This window comes from Podarcis erhardii, assembly GCF_964252035.2.
Source record: "Podarcis erhardii genome assembly, chromosome: 2".
Taxonomy (NCBI): Eukaryota; Metazoa; Chordata; class Lepidosauria; order Squamata; family Lacertidae; genus Podarcis; species Podarcis erhardii.
This window is the reverse complement of record NC_138498.1, coordinates 114,786,030-114,805,115: the sequence shown is the minus strand read 5'-3', so window position 1 is coordinate 114,805,115 and position 19,086 is coordinate 114,786,030. Positions and strand designations below refer to the sequence as shown.

General features: G+C 48.4%; 1 protein-coding gene across 3 annotated transcripts; it reads right to left on the bottom strand.

The window, feature by feature from the left end:
* Positions 1 to 1,052: 1,052 nt before the first annotated feature.
* Positions 1,053 to 17,107, bottom strand: ATF6B (activating transcription factor 6 beta). Of its 3 annotated transcripts, none has more exons than XM_081852715.1 (16): positions 16,948 to 17,107; positions 15,617 to 15,720; positions 13,903 to 13,987; positions 12,457 to 12,566; positions 12,240 to 12,369; positions 11,541 to 11,717; positions 10,656 to 10,843; positions 9,737 to 9,922; positions 7,425 to 7,516; positions 6,269 to 6,439; positions 5,535 to 5,642; positions 5,320 to 5,410; positions 5,058 to 5,128; positions 4,464 to 4,575; positions 2,963 to 3,047; positions 1,053 to 1,923 (listed from the first exon to the last, which is right to left on the bottom strand). In XM_081852715.1, exons 1-16 carry the CDS (start codon positions 17,090 to 17,092, stop codon positions 1,640 to 1,642), a joined length of 2,139 nt encoding a protein of 712 aa, XP_081708841.1. In that variant the 5' UTR covers positions 17,093 to 17,107; the 3' UTR covers positions 1,053 to 1,639. The 3 variants fall into 3 exon arrangements, with proteins under 3 accessions (XP_081708841.1, XP_081708839.1, XP_081708840.1); XM_081852713.1 differs by having other exon boundaries at positions 13,903 to 13,984; positions 16,948 to 17,099; XM_081852714.1 differs by lacking the exon at positions 11,541 to 11,717 and having other exon boundaries at positions 16,948 to 17,099.
* Positions 17,108 to 19,086: the final 1,979 nt, after the last annotated feature.

The following is a 19,086-nucleotide window of genomic DNA, read 5'->3' as shown; positions in this document are numbered from 1 at the left end:
TCCCATGGACTGCAAGAAGATCAAACCTCTCCATTCTGAAGGAAATCAGCCCTGAGTGCTCACAGGAAGGACAGATCCTGAAGCTGAGGCTCCAATACTTTGGCCACCCCATGAGAAGAGAAGACTCCCTGGAAAAGACCCTGATGTTGGGAAAGATGGAGGGCACAAGGAGAAGGGGACGACAGAGGACGAGATGGCTGGACAGTGTTCTCGAAGCTACCAGCATGAGTTTGACCAAACTGCGGGAGGCAGTGGAAGACAGGAGTGCCTGGTGTCCTCTGGTCCATGGGGTCACAAAGAGTTGGACACGACTAAATGACTAAACAAGGATAAAATTCAGTTTTAAAACTGATATACGTAATATAAAAATTGCAAGTCTGGGGAGGCCTGTCTTAAGCTAAAAAGTTTGCAGCTGGCCTTGAAAAACGTACAAATGCACCTGCATAGTATCATCCGGCAGAGAGTTCCACAGAGTAGCCTTGCTATGCTGCAAGACAGATTGTAGCTTCGCTAAATATTGAAATACGATATGTGATCGGATCGTAGCTTTTGCAAAAGCACTCAGCTTTTCGCCAGAGGGGAGCGGGCAGCAGTATTTTGAACCGCAAGACAAAACCAGGAAGAGAAGCTTTGCTCTCTGTCTGGACCACGGTGTGCCTGTTGTTGATCCCACCCCAGCATCAGTTGCCAGCAATAAGGGACACAGCTCTCTTAACAGTATTATTTGTAAGTGATAAAATGTGAAGATTTTTACGGTTAATGTAAGTGTGATAAAAAAAAATGGTTAGAAATTATGATATATGTAAACTGCTAAAGATGAGGTAAAATGAAAATCAGATAGGGGGGACTTGGAGAAGCCCACCTAACAATGTTTAGAAAAAAATAAGGATAAGAATCTGTTTGTATTGTTTGTTTTTCTGTGTTATAAAATGAATAAATTTTTTTGAAGGAAACAAAAGGGGGACACAGCTCTCTTGTTCAGACGATATGAGTCGCCCGTATTGTGGTGCTTGAAAACCAGGGGGAAGGGGGGAAAAAGCAAGAGAAAATGGTTCTGGTCACATATTAAGTTTATTTTGCAGCTATTATTTATCTTTTTTTAAAATAAAAAAACACAAGAGGGATCCAAAGGGGGCCGATCTAAGTGCCATCAGGGTAACTGGGAGGGGAGTGTACACACGTACACACACACACACACACACACTGCATTTTGCAAACTTCCCTTTGCCCTTCTCCTACACACACACACACACACGATTGGAGACAGTAGTTTAAAATAGACACCCTTCCTCACTCTCCCACATTTACCCAAATGCACAGGTTCCTTAGTCTCAGCCATCAGGGGGCAGCAGAGGCGCACAGAAAGTCTCAACTGGGCCACGCAGGGCGGGGGGGCATTGTAGGGGGGGAGGCAGTGGCCGAGGTGCCAGCCCCCAGCCCCCCGAACCGCAGGATCCAATCCCCACTGACCCCTCCTGGAGGCAGCCGGAGATCAGGTGACCAAAGTGGCATAGCCCGTTTCTCGACACGAGCAGAAGTTCCACTGAGGGGGCGGGTCCGTTCCCCTGGCGCGAGGCCCCCACTTTCTGTCAAGGGGGCTCTTCTCCCCGGTGTCGTCGGGGTGGGGGGCCTCCCTTTTCTAGCCCCCTCCCCCATGCTCCCCGAGGTAAAGGGTGCGCTGCGGGGGCCGCCGGCCTGAGGGCAAGGTGGGCCTGGGGGCCCGCAAGGCCGGGCGGGCCGTCGCTCTCCCGGAAAAGGCCGGCGGGGAAGAAGGGTGGGTACGGTTGTCGCGGGTGGCGGCGTCGTGCCGCCTCAGGAAGGGAGGCACTGTGGAGCTCTTGATGTGGATGACGCGGGTGTCCATGACCTCACAGTCTATCTGCATCATCACTTCGTAGCCCAGGGACGAATTGTACAGGCTCTCTGGGGGAGAAAGAAAACAAAGCAAGAAGGCGATTCTTATTTGTTTATTTCATATTTGCCTCGTAGAATTTATACCCTCCGTCTGGAGGGAATGAGAATGGTCGTCTCTCCCCCCCCCCAAAGTGTATCTTAGCATATTATTGTAACCCATCCTGGCATCTACTGGTATAAATTTTATAATATAGGTAAAGGTAGAGGTAAAGGTAAAGGGTCCAGTATCGGACGACTCTGGGGTTGCAGCGCTCATCTCGCTTTACTGGCCGAGGGAGCCGGTGTACAGCTTCCAGATCATGTGGCCAGAATGACTAAGCCACTTCTGGCGAACCAGAGCAGCGCACGGAAATGCTGTTTACCTTCCCGCTGGAGAGGTACCTATTTATCCACTTGCAGTTCGTGCTTTCGAACTGTTAGGTTGGCAGGAGCAAGGACTGAGCAACGAGAGCTCACCCCGTCACGGCGATTCGAACCGCCAATCTTCTGATCGGCAAGCCCTAGGCTCTGTGGTTTAACCCACAGCGTCACCCGCATCCTAATAATAATAATAATATAGGTTAAAAAAAGGTAAAGGTAAAGGCCCCCTGGACGGTTACATCCAGTCAAAGGCAACTATGGGGCTGTGGCGTTCATCTTGCTTTCAGACCAAGGTTAGCCAGCGTTTGTCCACCGACAGCTTTCCGGGTCATGTGACCACCATGACTAAACCACTCCTGGCACAATGGGACACTGTGACGGAAACGAGAGCACGCAGAAATGCCATTTACCTTCCTGCCGCAGTGGTACCCATTTATCTACTTGCACTGGTGTGCTTTCGAACTCCTAGATTGGCAGGAGCTTAGACAGAGCAATGGGAGCTCACTCCATCGCATGGATTCAAACCGCTGACCTTCCGATTGGCAAGCCCAAGAGGCTCAGCACCATAGGGAGAGATATATATATATATATATGGAGATGCAGATAGTCAGTGACTGCATCTCGCACAAAACATTTGGACACAAAGTCCTCTAGTCTACCGCACATTTTCTTTTCTTTCTTTCTTTACCGTTGAGAGCCATGGCTGGCATCACCAGTGACATTTTTGGGCGGGAGGTTTTGTTGTGGCTGATGGCAGGCAGCAGCAAGTGATCCTAAGGTTAAAAGAGGGGAAAAGACAGGAGGGGGAAATCTGTCAGTTTGCATTTCTTTGTGCAGAAAGTATGTATTGATCTGAAGTGTAGAGATCTTTCCTATTCTACTTAATTCAAGAGGGTTCTGGAAGCTTCTCTGTGTGAAAGAAGCAAGCAGAAGGTTCCTGATGTTTGGGTTGTTCCTTCAGAGAAGCTGAGTACAGCTGGCCTAAACTGGTTGTGTTATCTCTTCTGTCAAGGTCATGCTGACTATAAGAGGCCAGAAGGAGCCTGGGTTTCCCTTTCTCTTTCTATCTCCTTTCTATCTCCTTTCCGTCTGGTGTGGTGTTCTGTACATAGACTTATTAGAAGTTATTGTAAGTTTAAGTTAAGTCTGCTGCAACTGGATTTCTTATGGACAGTGCCAGTCCTGAATGTATTGGATTTGTGACCATTGTGCTCATTTGCCTTCAGAAGCAGTAAAGCTCTGCTGGATGAAATACAATTGCCTCTGGTCTTTGGGAATCCTGCAACGTGTTTAAGTTTTTACTCTGCTAACTCTAAGTCGGAGTTCTGCTCTGGATCAATACTGAGTGGGATTTCATGACAAAATCATCACTGATGTAAGAATTAAGAGACCCAGGGTGTGCTGGAGTTCAAGGACACGCCCTGACAATACGCCCTGGATCAATACTGAGTGGGATTTCATGACAAAATCATCACTGATGTAAGAATTAAGAGACCCAGGGTGTGCTGGAGTTCAAGGACACGCCCTGACAATACGCCCTGGATCAATACTGAGTGGGATTTCATGACAAAATCATCACTGATGTAAGAATTAAGAGACCCAGGGTGTGCTGGAGTTCAAGGACACGCCCTGACAACCTCTCCCCGTTTGGCTCCCAGACTCCACAAATGCCGGCCCAAGGAGCTGTGTTCATCATCCTAGACGCCAGCAGTGCAAGAGGTTGGATTAGGTGACTCTCATGGCCCCTTCCAGTTCTACAATTCTATTATCCCAGCTATTAAAAAAACATTTAAAAGATGGGTGCAAAGCAGAGGTAGGAACGGGGTATGGCTGTGAAAGGGATGTGGTCTGAGGACAGCCCCAGCATCCCTGAGAGCCAGCCATGCTGGAAGGGGATGATGGGAGTTGTAGTTCAGCAACTACAGGAAAGGCCACAGGTTAGGCACTCCTGCCTGGTGGCTTCTGAGAAGGGAAAATTCTCCATTTGCATCTTTGCCCCAGTGTGCCTTTATGCAACCTGTAATCTTCTGCCCAAGTCTGAAAGGGCTTCCTTCCTCTACTGCTTTCTTCCTGGCTCTCTCTCTAGAGCCACATGCCTGAAGGAGAACATTGTGCAATGCAAAATCTGGAGCACCGCACTGCCTGCTCAACTCAGTGGCTCAGTGCCCCGCAAGCTGCTCTTTACTCACCCTGCGGAAGGACACCACGTAGAAAGTATCCTCGCGGCGGTCAATCGCGTCCATGAAGTCGTGTTCCGTGTGGTCAGGGTGCTGGTATACCTGCAGCTGACTGAGAGAATTCCTGGAGAGGCAGAGGAGGGGGAGGGGGAAAGGAGATCTGTTTGCAAACATAAGGGCTCCCTCCACCTCATCACTGTCACGGGACACAGGAATGGAGTCTCCAGCGGGTGGGTGGAGGGAGCAACGAAGCAAGGAGCCAATTTGAAAAGGCTCCACCAGGCCTCCTCTCCCTTAGCTCTGGAGGCAGCTGTTCCATTAGCCAGTCTCTGGGGGAGAGATGGGAAGCAGGGCTCACCCCATCCGTTCTGCTGTGAGAGGCCAGCTCAATCGCGCACCTCCTACCCCTCAGGTGTGCCGGCTGGTCATTATGAGAGCTTAAGAATCGGTGCTGGAGTTTGAGTTCTTCCTCTTCCCTCCCTGCTCCCTTTTCCTCTTGTGTGTTGGGAGGGGAGGTTAGCTTGTAAGCTAGAGGGTGAGCGAGAGTGTTTCCACATCGAAACGGGGAGCTAACTCAAAAAACAATTCGGTGCAGAAGCCGCTTACCTCTCAGGGTGCCTGGGGGGGCTGGCGGGCACGTAGCGCGAGGGGCTAGGGGGCTTCTTTTGTGGCTTTTCCTGAAATGAAGAACGAGAGCAAGGATATCAAGAAGCTGCGAAGCAACAGAGCCCCTGGCCCTGCCCTCAACCTTGTTGGCAAACCACAGGAAGATTCTGGGCGCCCTTGTCTAACCCCACAAGGGATTACTGCCACTGCACCCCTCCATTTCCCTGCCCAAACAGTTGCCTCCCCCCAATCGACATCACACCTGGCTAGCATGAGCTGCTTTGCGAGACTGCGAGGGTTTCCTGCGGTTGATCTGGTGCCGGCGGACCCAGCCGCTGAGCTCGTCTGCCAGTCTGTAGGGGGGAAGAGGAGGCAGGCAGAAGGGTCAGCCACAATGTTCCCAGGCCTCAATGCTCACAAGAGTCCCCCCCCCCAAAATGCTTAGCACCCCCTCCCTTCTCCTGCCCCAGGACCCACCTGAGGGATTCAGTGCGGTTGAACTGGCGGCAATCGGAAGCAAGGAACAACTTGTCCAAGTCCCTCAGCATCAGGTCCTTCATGTCAGAGAAGGGAGCCGACAGGTTTCTTGGGGTGGAGAGAGAGAGAAGAAAATGTGAATTTTAAATAGAGATCGGCCGAGAGAGGAAGTCAAGTGTTGAGGAAGAGCTGAGAAGAGCACATGGTGATTTGGGAGTCACACAATCTGGAAGTAGCTGCTCAACCTGGAGCAAAACCACATGTTTCAAGAACAGAATGAGGTTGGCTGGCTGCAGTTGGACAGCCCCCTTCCCTTCCTGCCAAGCCAACTTTGCATTTTACACCATACATCTGTAATGCGGGAATCTCAACTAAATCATCCATGACTCATAGCCATCCAAGCTCTGCTCAGAAACCTCCAATGTCACCTTTGATTTCCTCGGGAGAAATGGGTGGGGCAGGAATGCAATAAGTAAATAAAGGAAGGCCTGGGGAGGGGAGTATGAGTTGGCAGAGTCAAATGGGGCCGTCAGAGAGGCATGGAGGGCGATTGTCGGTCCTCTCCAAGCCTAAGGACCCTCACCCCTGCTTTAGCATCACAGCCAAACACAGTCAAGGATTCCTTCCTGGTTGCCAGGGCCCCCAAAATAATTTTAACAGAGAGATGCATGGGCAGGTTGTTTCTTCTTCTCTTCGCCACCTTGTTGTTTCTCCTGCCTGCCCCCCAAATTTACCGGAACTGTGCCTTTCTCAGCCTGGCTGGGGCCTCCTCTTGCCGCTCTTCCTGCTCCTCCTCTGGAGTGTCGTGGGTCTCCTCCGCGATGCCTAAAAGGTGCCTCCGGCCAGGGCCAGCCTCCACCTCCTGCTTCGGCAGCTCCACATCTGCTGCCTTGCGCTCACTGATGCTGGAGAGATGGAAACAGGGAGTTAAGTTCCCTAGAGGAGTTCAGGGACACTCTCACAAAGAGGTCTGAGCTTACTTTATTATCATTTTTATTTCTATGAACCTAAAGGACCCCTGGATTGTTAGGTCCAGTCAAAGGTGACTACAGTGATACCTTGGGTCACATACGCTTCAGGATACAGACTCTGCTAACCCAGAAATAGTACCTCGGGTTAAGAACTTTGCTTCAGGATGAGAACAGAAATTGCGTGGTGGCGGCTGAAGGACCCATTAGCTAAAATGGTGCTTCAGGTTAAGAACAGTTTCAGGTTAAGAATGGACCTCCAAAACGAATTAAGTTCTTAACCAGAGGTACCACTGTATGGGGTTGCAGCGCTCATCTCACTTTCACACCAAGGGAGCCAGCGTTTGTCCACAGACAGAGTTCTGGGTCATGTCTAAACTGCTTCCGGCTCAACGGAACATCGTGACAGAAGCCAGAGTGCATGGAAATGCCGTTTAACTTCCCGCCGGATTCGTACCTATTTATCTACTTGCACTGGCATGCTTTTTTATTGCTAGGTTGACAGGAGCTGGGACAAAACAACAGGAGCTCACTCCATTATGGGGATTCGAACCGCCAACTTTCCGACTGGCAAGCCCAAGAGGCTCAGTGGTTTAGGCCACAGTGCACTGAGTCACAACAAGTGACTCCTTCCCTAATGTGATACAAAAAGGAGAGTTGCCTACAAGAAATGCGGGGTGGGGAGAGCTTTCGGGGCTCTCGTCCAACTTCAACCTAGGAAATATGCTTCCCTCTCCAGTCTGCTAACCTTTGCCAAACATCCAGCAAGCCTACACATGCCGGCTTCACCACCTACGAGTGAAACCAATTTCTCTGGGGCCTTGCCAACTTCAGAGGCTCCCAGACAAGGACTGCCTAGCAAAGTCATTCATTCCCCAATTGTGGGACTGGAGGGACACCCGCAAGCACTCTGAAGCCTCACCTGACAGGCCCAAAGTTGAAAGCTATGAAGAGCAGCAGCACCATGACGCAGATGACTTTCCGGTTGCCAGAGCCAAATTTCAGCTCATTGTTCTGCAGGGAGAAGGCAAGGAACAAGTGGTTATGGCCACAGAGGCGTGTCGCCCACTTAGAAGTCTCACTGCCCTTGCAGTGCCCAAATCATTATTTAGCCAAGGGACGTCAACTGTGTCCCTTCCAATGGGACTGTGAGAGCCTGGGGCTCCCATTTGGGGAATGGGCATCATCGTATCGTAGCCTTGCATGGCACTGGTAGACGGCCCAGCCGGCATCTCGTACAGAGGGAGGCAAACTAGAAAACATCTAGACAAAGGTTCCCGTCACTGAAGAGCAGCTTTCCATTAACCACTTGCATCCAAATGGCATGTTTAAAGACAAACAGAACCAAACAGCGATTATTTTTGAAAGTGGACTGCTGTTCTTCATAAAACAATGGAGATGTTAGCAGCTGAGCCACTGGGACCAAACTTGTGGGAAAAAACTCATTTTACTGTTTAGGGAAGCTTTTAATGTTTAATAGACTATTGTATTTTAATATTCTCTTGAAAGTTGCCCAGAGTGGCTGGGGAAACCCAGCCAGATGGTTGGGGTATAAATAAAAAATTATTACTATTATTATTATTATTATTATTATTATTATTATTATTACTACTACTACAGGTAACTAAGCACTAGAACATTTTTTACTGCTGCTTTAGTTTCCTGTTTGTGTCTTAATGTTTATTATATATTTTATTATTATTATTATTATTATTATTATTACAGGTAACTAAGCACTAGAACATTTTTTACTGCTGCTTTAGTTTCCTGTTTGTGTCTTAATGTTTATTATATATTTTATTATTATTATTATTATTACAGGTAACTAAGCACTAGAACAGTTTTTACTGCTGCTTTAGTTTGCTGTTTGTGTCTTAATGTTTATTATATATTGTATTTGGGAGGGGAGGACTTGGAATTTATGATGAAGGATAATATAAATATAAATATAAAGACAAAGACAAAGACATCTCCAAGAGAAGAGGTGTAAGTATTTCAGTGCTGGCGAGGCATTTATAGATGCAGAAGTGATATGTTTCAGCAGCTATGAAAAGCCCATCCCTGCCCAGCACAGGAGGGAAGACAGATACGGGAAAGGAGGAAGTCTTAGTCCACAAAGGAAGAGGGCCACGACATGTGTTCCCTATTTTCTCCTGCAAGGAGAGGCAGAACAGGCAGAAGGAAAACCACACTGCCAGACTCCTTAGGATGACCCTGCATTCTGGCTCTCACGTGTTCACTCCAAGCTCCATCCATCTGCAGAGGTGAGACTCATGTGCAGTCACACAACTGCCCAAGCAAACATGTAAGAGGCAGTCAGGCAGTTTCTTGGGCCATGGCCTCTCCTGTTGTACCATAATCACTCCCTCTAATAGCAGGCTAATAAATAAAAATAAATAAATAAATAAATAAATAAATAAATAAATAATTTATTATTCATACCCTGCCCAACTGGCTGGGTTTCCCCAGCCACTCTGGGCGGCTTTCAAGAGAATATTAAAATACAATAATCTATTAAACATTAAAAGCTTCCCTAACCATGGCTGCCTTCAGATGTCTTCTAAAAGTCTGGTTGTTTTTCTCTTTGACATCTGGTGGGAGGGTGTTCCACAGGACGGGTGCCACTATTGAGAAGGCCCTCTGCCTGGTTTCCTGTAACCTCACTTCTCACAGTGAGGGAACTGCCAGAAGGCCCTTGGCACTGGACCTCAATGTCCAGGCAGAATGATGGGGGTGGAGACGCTCCTTCAGGTATACTGGGCCGAGGCCGTTTAGGGCTTTAAAGGTCAGCACCAACACTTTGAATTGTACTGGGAGCTCAGGTGGTGAGGGCCAACAGGACTGGGGTTAAAGTGGGACCGCAGAGAAATGAGAGGTTTGTGCTTGCTCAAAGGAACCCCGAGGTTTACAGAAGTACAGAAAGAATTGGAAAAATTAAAATCTAACGGGGCTATCCCACCTCTCCACCAGCCTGAAAATCAGCTCAGTGAGAACCAAGCAGGCAGGCTTGGCAGCCCTGGGGAGTGCTGAGTGTCACTGGCAGACATCCAGAACAGAAGTGCTCCTGTTAGGAGGCAAAGCTCCACTGCAGCATTTTGTTGCAGTCCGGCTGGTAATCAACAGATTGCTGAAATGTGGATGTAATGCGGGTGGACAAATATGCAGGCACACACGGTGTGTGGGGGGGAGGTGAGGGACCCAACAAAGCTGCAGGTCTGTCTGGCAGGCACTCACCTCATTGAGGACACAGTCCAGCCGGCGGCGAAGGAGCGTGTTCTCCCGCCGCAGCCGCTCGTTATCCGTCAGGGCCTCCCGCAGCCGAGACTCCAGCCCTTGCAGGTATTCCTTCTTTTTCCGCCGTGACTGGCAGGCCGATTCTCGGTTCTTGATCATCCGCTGCTGCCTTTTAAGTACCTTGATCTTCGGGGAATTAGCAAAGGGGGTGGGGAATGCTACTCTCTCAAACACGAATACGCTCTCGCTTTAAAACAGAGACGGGGATGCTGCGGCCTTCCAATTGTTATTGGGTTAAAATAATAATAATAATAATAATTATTATTATTATTATTATTATTATTATTATTATTATTATTATTTTTCTTTATACCCCGCCCTCCCCAGCCAAGGCCGGGCTCAGGGCGGCTAACAAGCAATAATAAAAACAAGCTGAATGAATACAACTTAAAGACAAAATTAAAATACAACATTAAAATGTTAAAATGCAGCCTCATCACAGGAGGAGAAAGGAAAAAGGAAAAAGAAAGAGGGGGAGGGAATCAAATTGGCTCCAAGCCAAAAGCCAGGCAGAACAACTCTGTCTTACAGGCCCTGCGGAAAGAAATCAGATCCTTCAGGGCCCTGGTCTCATGAGGCAGAGCTTTCCAGCAGGCCGGAGCCAGTGTTGAAAAGGCCCTGGCTCTGGTTGAGGCTGATCTAACTTTCTTAGGGCCCAGGACCACTAGAGTGTTGCTATTTATGGACCTTGAGGCTCTCCGTGGGGCATACAAACACAAATACAAACACACAGCACACATGTGGCCATAATGTTCAGCCATATAACCACCACCCCCAATCACATGTGTTCAGGAGAAGTCCCAGGACAGGACCGGTGAACCCCGGAGCAGCAGAAAGAAGGGGGCCAAAAGGTACTTACGTCGATCTCTTGGTTGCAGGGCCCTATTTGCGTTGGCGCCGGGACAATAGTTTTGGTTTCTGCTTTGGGGGCAGAGGGAGTTGGTTTTGCTGGGAGACTTTCCTTTAGAGGGGACTGAACCTTGATCAGCCCAGAGACAGGGAGATGCAGCAGATCAGACTGGGAAATCACAACGCTCTGTGCTGGAACTGAGGTTAAAAAAGAAGGCAAGGTCCTATAAATCCATGCCACACATACACTGTAGTTTTGCCCCACAAAAAAAGGTTCTTTTCATTCATTATTAAATTTCTGTACTGCTCTCCCTCCCAAAGGACCCCAAAGCAGCAAAAGAACACAATGAAAAGTAACATAAAAACAGTTTGAAAGGTTTTCAGCCTCGTGGGCACATTTGGGCTTTTGAGCAAGGTGGCCCCAAGTCACTTCTCTCCGCGCTCCCTGTGACCAGCCCCCTCCCAAGAGACCGAGAAAGCACACTCTGAAGGAGAACGCCAGCTCCAATGAAGTGAGTGAGCCTTAAAAAACACAGAGATCTGAAAGAGGAAGGGAGGAGAGAGGCATTCTTCCAACTTCAGCTCTATGTACTTTTCTAAGGAGAAAAATGGCAACCACCCCGACGACCTCATAACCAAGGGGGGCTCAGAGGGCCGGTGGATGCCAAGCGAAGCCCTCAAGGGTGCAACTGTGCACCTGGGTGCCACATTTAACAACATTAGGGAAATCTGAAAAGAGGACTTGCGTGCCCCCTAGTACAGCGTGTTCGGTTGCACTTGGAACCTGGGTTCAAGCAGGCTCCTATTAGCCGAACCTTTTCTCTATTTCTGCATTGCCCCGTCCGTGGCCTTTCATATGCTCTGGATCACAACCTCCAGCCAGCAAAAGCATTACCTGAAATCGCTGGGTTGATAGCCTGCGGCTGGGACACAGGTACAGGCTGCAATAAGATGGTCTTACTGGACGTGGCTGCAGGCTGCACTGGGACAGTGGTGACCACAACTGGCTTTGGCTGAATGGGGGGCTTCCGGCTGAGAATGCTGTCGGCTTTATTGGAAGCTGCCGGTTTCCCTGTAACACAACAAGCTGATCAGTGAAGCCGCTTTTCTGAAGGGCACCGTATTAGGTTAAACTGAATTACCCAATTTTTTGCCACAGGAGACTCATATTGACTTAATTTGCATCCCTTTCTCCCTAAAGGGACCATTAGGTCCAGTCGTGGCCGACTCTGAGGTTGCGGCACTCATCTCGCTTTATTGACCGAGGGAGCTGGTGTACAGCTTCCGGGTCATGTGGCCAGCATGACTAAGCCGCTTCTGGCGAACCAGAGCAGCGCACGGAAACACCATTTACCTTCCCTCTGGAGCAGTACCTATTTATCTACTTGCACTTTGACATTCTTTCGAACTGCTAGGTTGGCAGGAGCAGGGACCCAGCAACAGGAGCTCACCCCATCGCAGGGATTCGAACCTCTGACCTTCTGATCGGCAAGCCCAAGAGGCTCAGTGGTTTAACCCACAGCGCCACCCACGTCCTCCCCTTTCTCCCTAGGCACTTGCTATTTCTACTCACTCTCTCTCATCCTCTACATACCTGTCTCAGGAGCCGGGACGACACTGATCTGCACCGTGCCAAAGTGGGGGGGTAGTACATCTCCATACATGCACGGAGGGGTGGGGGGTTGTTCGGTCTTCACTCCCATCACATCGGCCTGGCCAGGGGCCTGCGAGAGAAAAACGCAGGCCTGAGCACAAGAGTTTAAGGGGCAGGAGGCAAGATTCTACTGTAACAAGAGGTCCGACAAGCATACCTGCCCTGAGAGATCAGCGGAGGAGGAGGAGGAGGAGGAAGAGGACAGCGTAGAGGAATCAGAGCAATGCGACGAGGCGGGGGAGACAGGCTCCGACTTCACCTGCAGCTCTAAAGGAAGAAGGGGAACAAATCACTAACATGTTTTCACTGCCAGCCACTTCAACCATGAAAACAAAGAAGCAGCTCAAACTTATCTCCTCTGTGCCCCCTGGGAAGTTTGCACTGAAAATAAATGCTGGACACGTATTTGTCTGGGAGGTGCCAAGGAAAAGAGAAGCTCCTTGTTACCAAGAAGCCCAGTCTAGCCCTGAAATGGGCTAGATTGCTGTCCAATGGCAAAGGGTAGCTTAACCCCTGCCAAACTGCCTTCAGGAAGAAGAGGGAAATTGCCAAACGCAAGCTGCAGGTTATTTGTGGTTCTGAGGCTTAGCTGGTGGGGCAGAGCTTGGGGAGATCAGTGAAAGCAATACAGTGGTGCCCCGCAAGACGAATGTCTCGCAAGACGGAAAACCCGCTAGATGAAAGGGTTTTCCATTTTGGAGGTGTTTCGCAAAACGAATTTCCTATGGGCTTGCTTCGCAAGACGAAAATGTCTTGCGAGTTCCTGCGGGTTTTTTCCCCTCCCCCCTTTTTCTAAGCCACTAAGCCGCTTATCCGCTAAGCCGCTAAACCACTAATAGCGCTAATCCGCTAAGCCGTCAATGGGTTTGCTTCACAAGATGAAAAAACCGCTAGACGAAGAGACTCGCGGAACGGATTCTTTTCGTCTTGCGAGGCACCACTGTATGCCCTCTCACCCCTTCTGCTGCTCTACCCACCAGCCAGTTTAGTTGCTGACATTAAATATAAGACATTTTGTCTGAGGTCAGAAACTTTATCTAGGTGGTCCAGGATGGGGGAGGGAAAAACCTTTGCTCCATGTTAATTCTAGGCTGTTCAAACCATATTGAGGCTCAGAAACAACAACCATCCTGCTGTAACAGACCAATGACCCATCTAACCCGCTGTCTGACAGTGGCCAGTTAGATGTCTCTGGTGAGCCCACGACGAGGGCCTGAAGGCAACAGCCCTCTCCTCTACGCCTCAAAACTGAAAGAAAGGGATCTCCCTCTGTAGCATGGGGCTGCTTTATACCAACTGGTCCACGGGTTCTTCCTAGTCCAGTATTCTAGACTCTGACTGGCAGTGACTCTCCAATGTTTCACTGAGACCTTTTTAAACTGGAGAGACAGGGGACTCAGACCTGGGATCTTGTCCATGCGCCTCCACCAAGAGTGCTGGCACATTATTGCATTAACTCACAAAGACAACCTAGCCTAAGGTGGGTCTCGTCCCTGTGCACCTGGTCCACACACTTGTATACTGTATCATCCTACCATATATATACAGCTCTGCATCTCTCAGGCTCTCAACAGCCCTCCCACAATCTCACAAAGGTACTTACCTGGGAAGAGAGAGTCGTGTAGTGGGTCCCAAGGTGGGTCCGGGGGCACCGTTTCCATGTCCAGGTCGAACCCATCACTGAACTGCTGCCAAGAGAGTTAGGATAGAAAACAAAACTGATCTCTGTGTGTGTCTTTCTGTGAAGCATTTTTACCCCACTCTTTGGCCATAAATAAGCAGCTTGCAAAGATCAGTAATAAGGCTTCAGGTTTACAATCTAAATGATGCAACAGAAAAAGGAATTATGCGGGGAGAAGAAAAATGCAAACTCGTGCATCAACTCTTAATGTTACAACATTCCATTTCCACTGTAAAGGAAACATTTCAGGGAGAAGATGAACCACACATTGTTAGTGTTTTAGCAGAGATGGTGGAGTGCTTCCCTTCTCGCCTTCTGTACATCCTGAATGGATATATATTAATACGCATGCACAGCAGACAGGCAACAAGCCAGTGAAAGGTGGGAATTTGAGGGTATTATTGTGGGTGTAGCTTATTAACAAGTATGGGGTTTATAGTTTTGTAGGGCAAGAGTGGGCTAAACTTGTAGCGGGAGATGTGTGTGTGTGGCTTGGCGTCACAGATTTGGTAGTACACATCTGGGCAGCTTATTCAAGGACCGAGGTCTCACCCACGCCTGGGGAACACAGATAAATCTAGTACATGCAATCTAAAGAGGAAAATGCCCCTTTCACTGTGAAGATAAGGGACCTGGATCTCCTAGATGCAAACCCAGCTCACACCATCCTATAACAGTGGTGGTGAACCTATAGCATGCATGCCAGTGGGAACTCATAGAGCCCTCTCTATTGGCACACACGCCATCACCCCAGCAGGGCCGTTCCTGGGGGTTGGCAAAGTGGGCAGCCACTCCCCCCCCCAGCACTGTGGGCGGGAAACACTCCCTATAGCATGCGCCGGCCGCAGCAGCGTTGGGGGATTTGCGCACCCGCCAACCAGCTGACTTTTGGCTGCACCACTCCCCCCCCCCCACTGTGATTGGTTGGATTGTTTGCTGCCATGAGCAGAAGATAGTCAGTGGCAATATTGCGTATGACTTGCGGCTGTGTCAAGGTTTTTTTTTTTTAATTTCTGCTGCAGGTGAGCACTGAGACGATTTGTAGCTTCAGCCTGCTACAGGAAGGGTTGTCCATGTGTGTTAGTGTTTATCTGCACGTCCGCCCGCCCCCCCCCCACAAAAAAAGCTCCACAACACTCCTGCCAATCCTCCCCATGTTTTTATTATGGTATATTTATTTTTATGTGCGCATGCAGACAATCATTATTATGCAATAAATTAGTGGGTTTGGGGTTGCAGTTTGGGCACTCAGTCTCTAAAAGGTTCGCCACCACTGTCCTATAACAACAACAACAACAACAACAATTTATTATTTATACCCTGCCCATCTGGCTGGGTTTCCCCAGCAGCTTCCAACAAAATATTAAAATACAGTAATGCATTAAACATTAAAAGCTTCCCTAAACATCCCTATATCATGCACAAGCCCCATTATGCATGCGTGTGCCCTCAGAAGATGTAGCAACAGGAATGAGGCTGAGCAGGTCCTCAAGACAAACAGCATTAAGGACTGATGTTAAGTAGCAGGGAGTGGATGAAAGATAAACAGGAGGTGAGAAGAGCATGCTGCTCTGCAATGGCATAAGGAAGTAAAAAGCCTTTTCTAGGAAGGCATGTGAGAGGAAGCAGCTCTCACCAGGGAATGGGCACAGCCACCATCCACAATGCTGCGTTCGAGGCAGGGGAAGAGTTCGGCTGCCACATCCCCATCGTCTTCCAGGCAGCTGTACAGACCTGCATCTGTGGGGAGAATGGGAAGGGGCAGTCAGTAGGGCAGGGAACAGACTCAAAACATGTTTTCACCCTTTACTGCTCTCCTTTTTCACTTACAGCCCATACCATGCACATCTGTGTGTGTATGCATTAAGCAAGGCCTGGCCCCACCTTCTCCCCCAAATACAACTAGAGCTGCTCCCCCTTATAATACAGTTCTGGAATTCTAGAGATTAGCCACAACTCACTCCATGATAATACAAATAAGCATGTTTTTGCCAGTTTGACTGAATCCCCCAATATATTTTAAAGATTTCCCCCTCATTTCACAGCGTGTATATTTTCAATTTTCACTGATGTTGTTTACACATTGTATTTAGTTAATAATAATAATAATAATAATAATAATAATAATAATAATAAAGGGCCACACACGGTTTGTCCTTTACCTCACAGCAGGTGCCTTTGGCCTCAACTACATTATTATGACAGGTAAAGAACAAAAACAAAGCACAAGCAGCCTTCAAAGACTAAAGTCAACGTGTCCCGAACACGATGGATGGCGTTGTGGGAGGTGGGAACCTGTGAACCTCCAGATCTTTGTTAAGGCAACATCTCACACATCCCTGAAGCATAAGCTCAGTCAGTAGAGCATGAGACACTTTTAAAAAATTATTATTTTTAATAAATTTTATTTTTGCATTTTCCTATTTTACATAAACAAATGAATTCAAAACATAGACGTACAATACCTTCTGACTTCCCTCCCCCCTATATTGTGGATCTTAATGTAATGGTTTCCCCCTCTGCATCTCTATCATTACTCTTATTTTTATAAAAGCTTTGTCAATTCATAGTTCAATTTTTTACTACAAGTTTTCTGCCAATCCTACCAATTGCAGGGGGCCTTATCTGTGAACTTTCCCCTTTCCTTGCGAGGAATCCTATTCGGAATAAGGGAATTTCCCTTTTAAAAAGGGAAGCGTTGACAGCTATGCAGGGGGCTGAACTGGAGCCCCCTTCGGCAGGTGCATGGCAGGTGGGCACCCACCAGGTGAAGCTCCGCCCCTCCGCCTCGTGGAGACGCAGAGGGCCGGTCGCGCACCTGTCTAAACTGTGGGCTAAGGTAGCGCAGGATCCTCCTTCCCTCCCACCTCCTTCGCCTTTGCAGCCCCTTTCCCAACAGCCACGCTCCGCCCACCCCAAACAAGCTCCGCCCACCGGCTCCCCCCCCCGCCCCCGAAGAGCACCCACCCCAGTCCTCGCTGCTCAGCAGGTTATCCGCGCGGAAACGGCTCGAGTCGCTCAGCAGCAGCAGCTCCGAAGCCAGCGCCGCCATCTTCCTTCCGCCTTCCCGGTACACGGCCGACTCCGGCTCCCGACCCCCCCCCGCTGCCATAACAACAGAAGCGCCCAATAGGACGCCGGCTCCGTCACCTCCTCGGCCAACCAGAGCGAGCAAGAGGCGGGTCACGGTCGTGATATCCACCAGTGGAGAAGGAGGATGATACGGAAGTTGTACCGAGCTGGAACGCACGCGGAGAAGGCGGAAGGCGGGAGTGCGCTTGCGCGCGGCGGTTGCTACAAACAGTGCGCAAGCGCATTATGGAACGCGAAGTGGTTTTCTTTCTTTTGAATGTCCGCTTGGTTTTGAGGGATGGCTCACAGAGCCGCGCTTGGGTCGAAGGACGCATGCGCAGTAGGGAAACTGCGCGGCGCTTGTCCCCGGACGCCTTGAAATTGTAGCGCGAAGGATTGAGCCGGCACCACGCTGCGCCAACGCATTCCATGAGGTGAGTATGTATTAACTCGGCGCACGCGCACTGATAAAATAGAGGTTTCAGGCGCTGCGCTGCGTTTGTGGGTGTATAGAATCTAGGGAGAAGAGCGAAGAGCGCATGCGTAAAGAAGGGGGAAATACCTTGACGCGCAAGTGCTTATGGGAGTTGTAGTTTGGCTGTATTTTTTAAACGAGGGGTTTCTAATCCTTTTAAGAATTATTATTATTATTATTAGGCCTCTTGGTCCTTGAAAAATGTTGGATAAGTGGCATATTCTTAGTCTCAGTTTCCTGCTTGTAACATGAAAACAGCATCATTTCTCTCACACGGGTGTTTTAAGGATAGCAAGGCGCATTTTATATTATATTGCACCTAAAGGTTGCTGTCGTTTTTATTCATGCATCTTTCTGGCTCTATTTGTATCTTTTTTAACAAGCAGTCTAGTGCACAGGTATTTTAACAAAGGACTTTCCCCCTTGTATGGAGCTAGGGAGTCGAAAAAGAGAAATGCTGTCCGCTGAGGATGGTTGATTTTTAAAGATGTTAGGAGCACAAGGGACTATTCATTCATTTATATGTTTTAAAACCCATCCTTTTTGTTTGGGGGAAAAACCCAATACAAATATTTTATAGGAAAGCGAAAAAGAAAAAAATATGCCAGGTTTAAAATGGCATTTCCTTATTTATTTTATATAAAAATTTGTATGCTGCTTGATTTAGGGAAGCTTTTAATGTTTGATGTATTACAGTATTTTAATATTTTTTTGGAAGCCGCCCAGAGTGGCTGGGGAAGCCCAGCCAGATGGGCGGGGTATAAATAAATTATTATTATTATTAATTATTATTATGAAAATGAAAATGAAACAAAACAAAGCGGATCTGACACACGCAGTTTTATTTAGTCCCTTGTTTTGCCAGGACAGCAGGACAAATTGTGGCAAACTTTTTCAGAGGCGCATCCGGGAATTGGGTGTTATCGACTAGTCAAGAGAAGGTTCCCATGAGTGACCTCATTGCCCCACAGCACAACTGATTTGGCATGATATGCTGTAGATGTACCTATGATATTATCAAAGGGTGGGGAATGAAATAACGCCAGGTTTCCTTTGCTTTTACTACTCTCTCTTATCCACCATCAAATCCAGACTTCCAAAGAAATGCTTCGCCTTCCCTTTATTTATATTCCGGCAGAAGCAGCCAGTTCCTAAGGCTGCAACATTTTTTCCAGCAGCAGAACAAATTTAGACAGGAAAGATTTTCCCAGGAAAGAGTAGGTTCAGGGAGCCTACTTGAATAAAATATGGGGGGGGGTGCCTAGGTAAGCTGCACCCTGCATAACCCTGTCAATTCCCTGGAGAGGTAATGGACTCATGGAAAGTATGTGTTAATGTGGATATCCAAAATTGGACAAATATCAAAATCCGGAGATTGTTCATGATGCTGAAGGGTCCTACCAACCCAAAGTCAAAGAAGCCCTTCCTAATCTTCCCACCCTCACCATTATGATATAGGTGATTGAAATTCAGTAAATAACGTAAGTAACAATCATGTTTAAATCACGTTGCTTCCTCCAAAGAATCCTTGGAACTGTTAAGGATGCTGGGGAATAGTG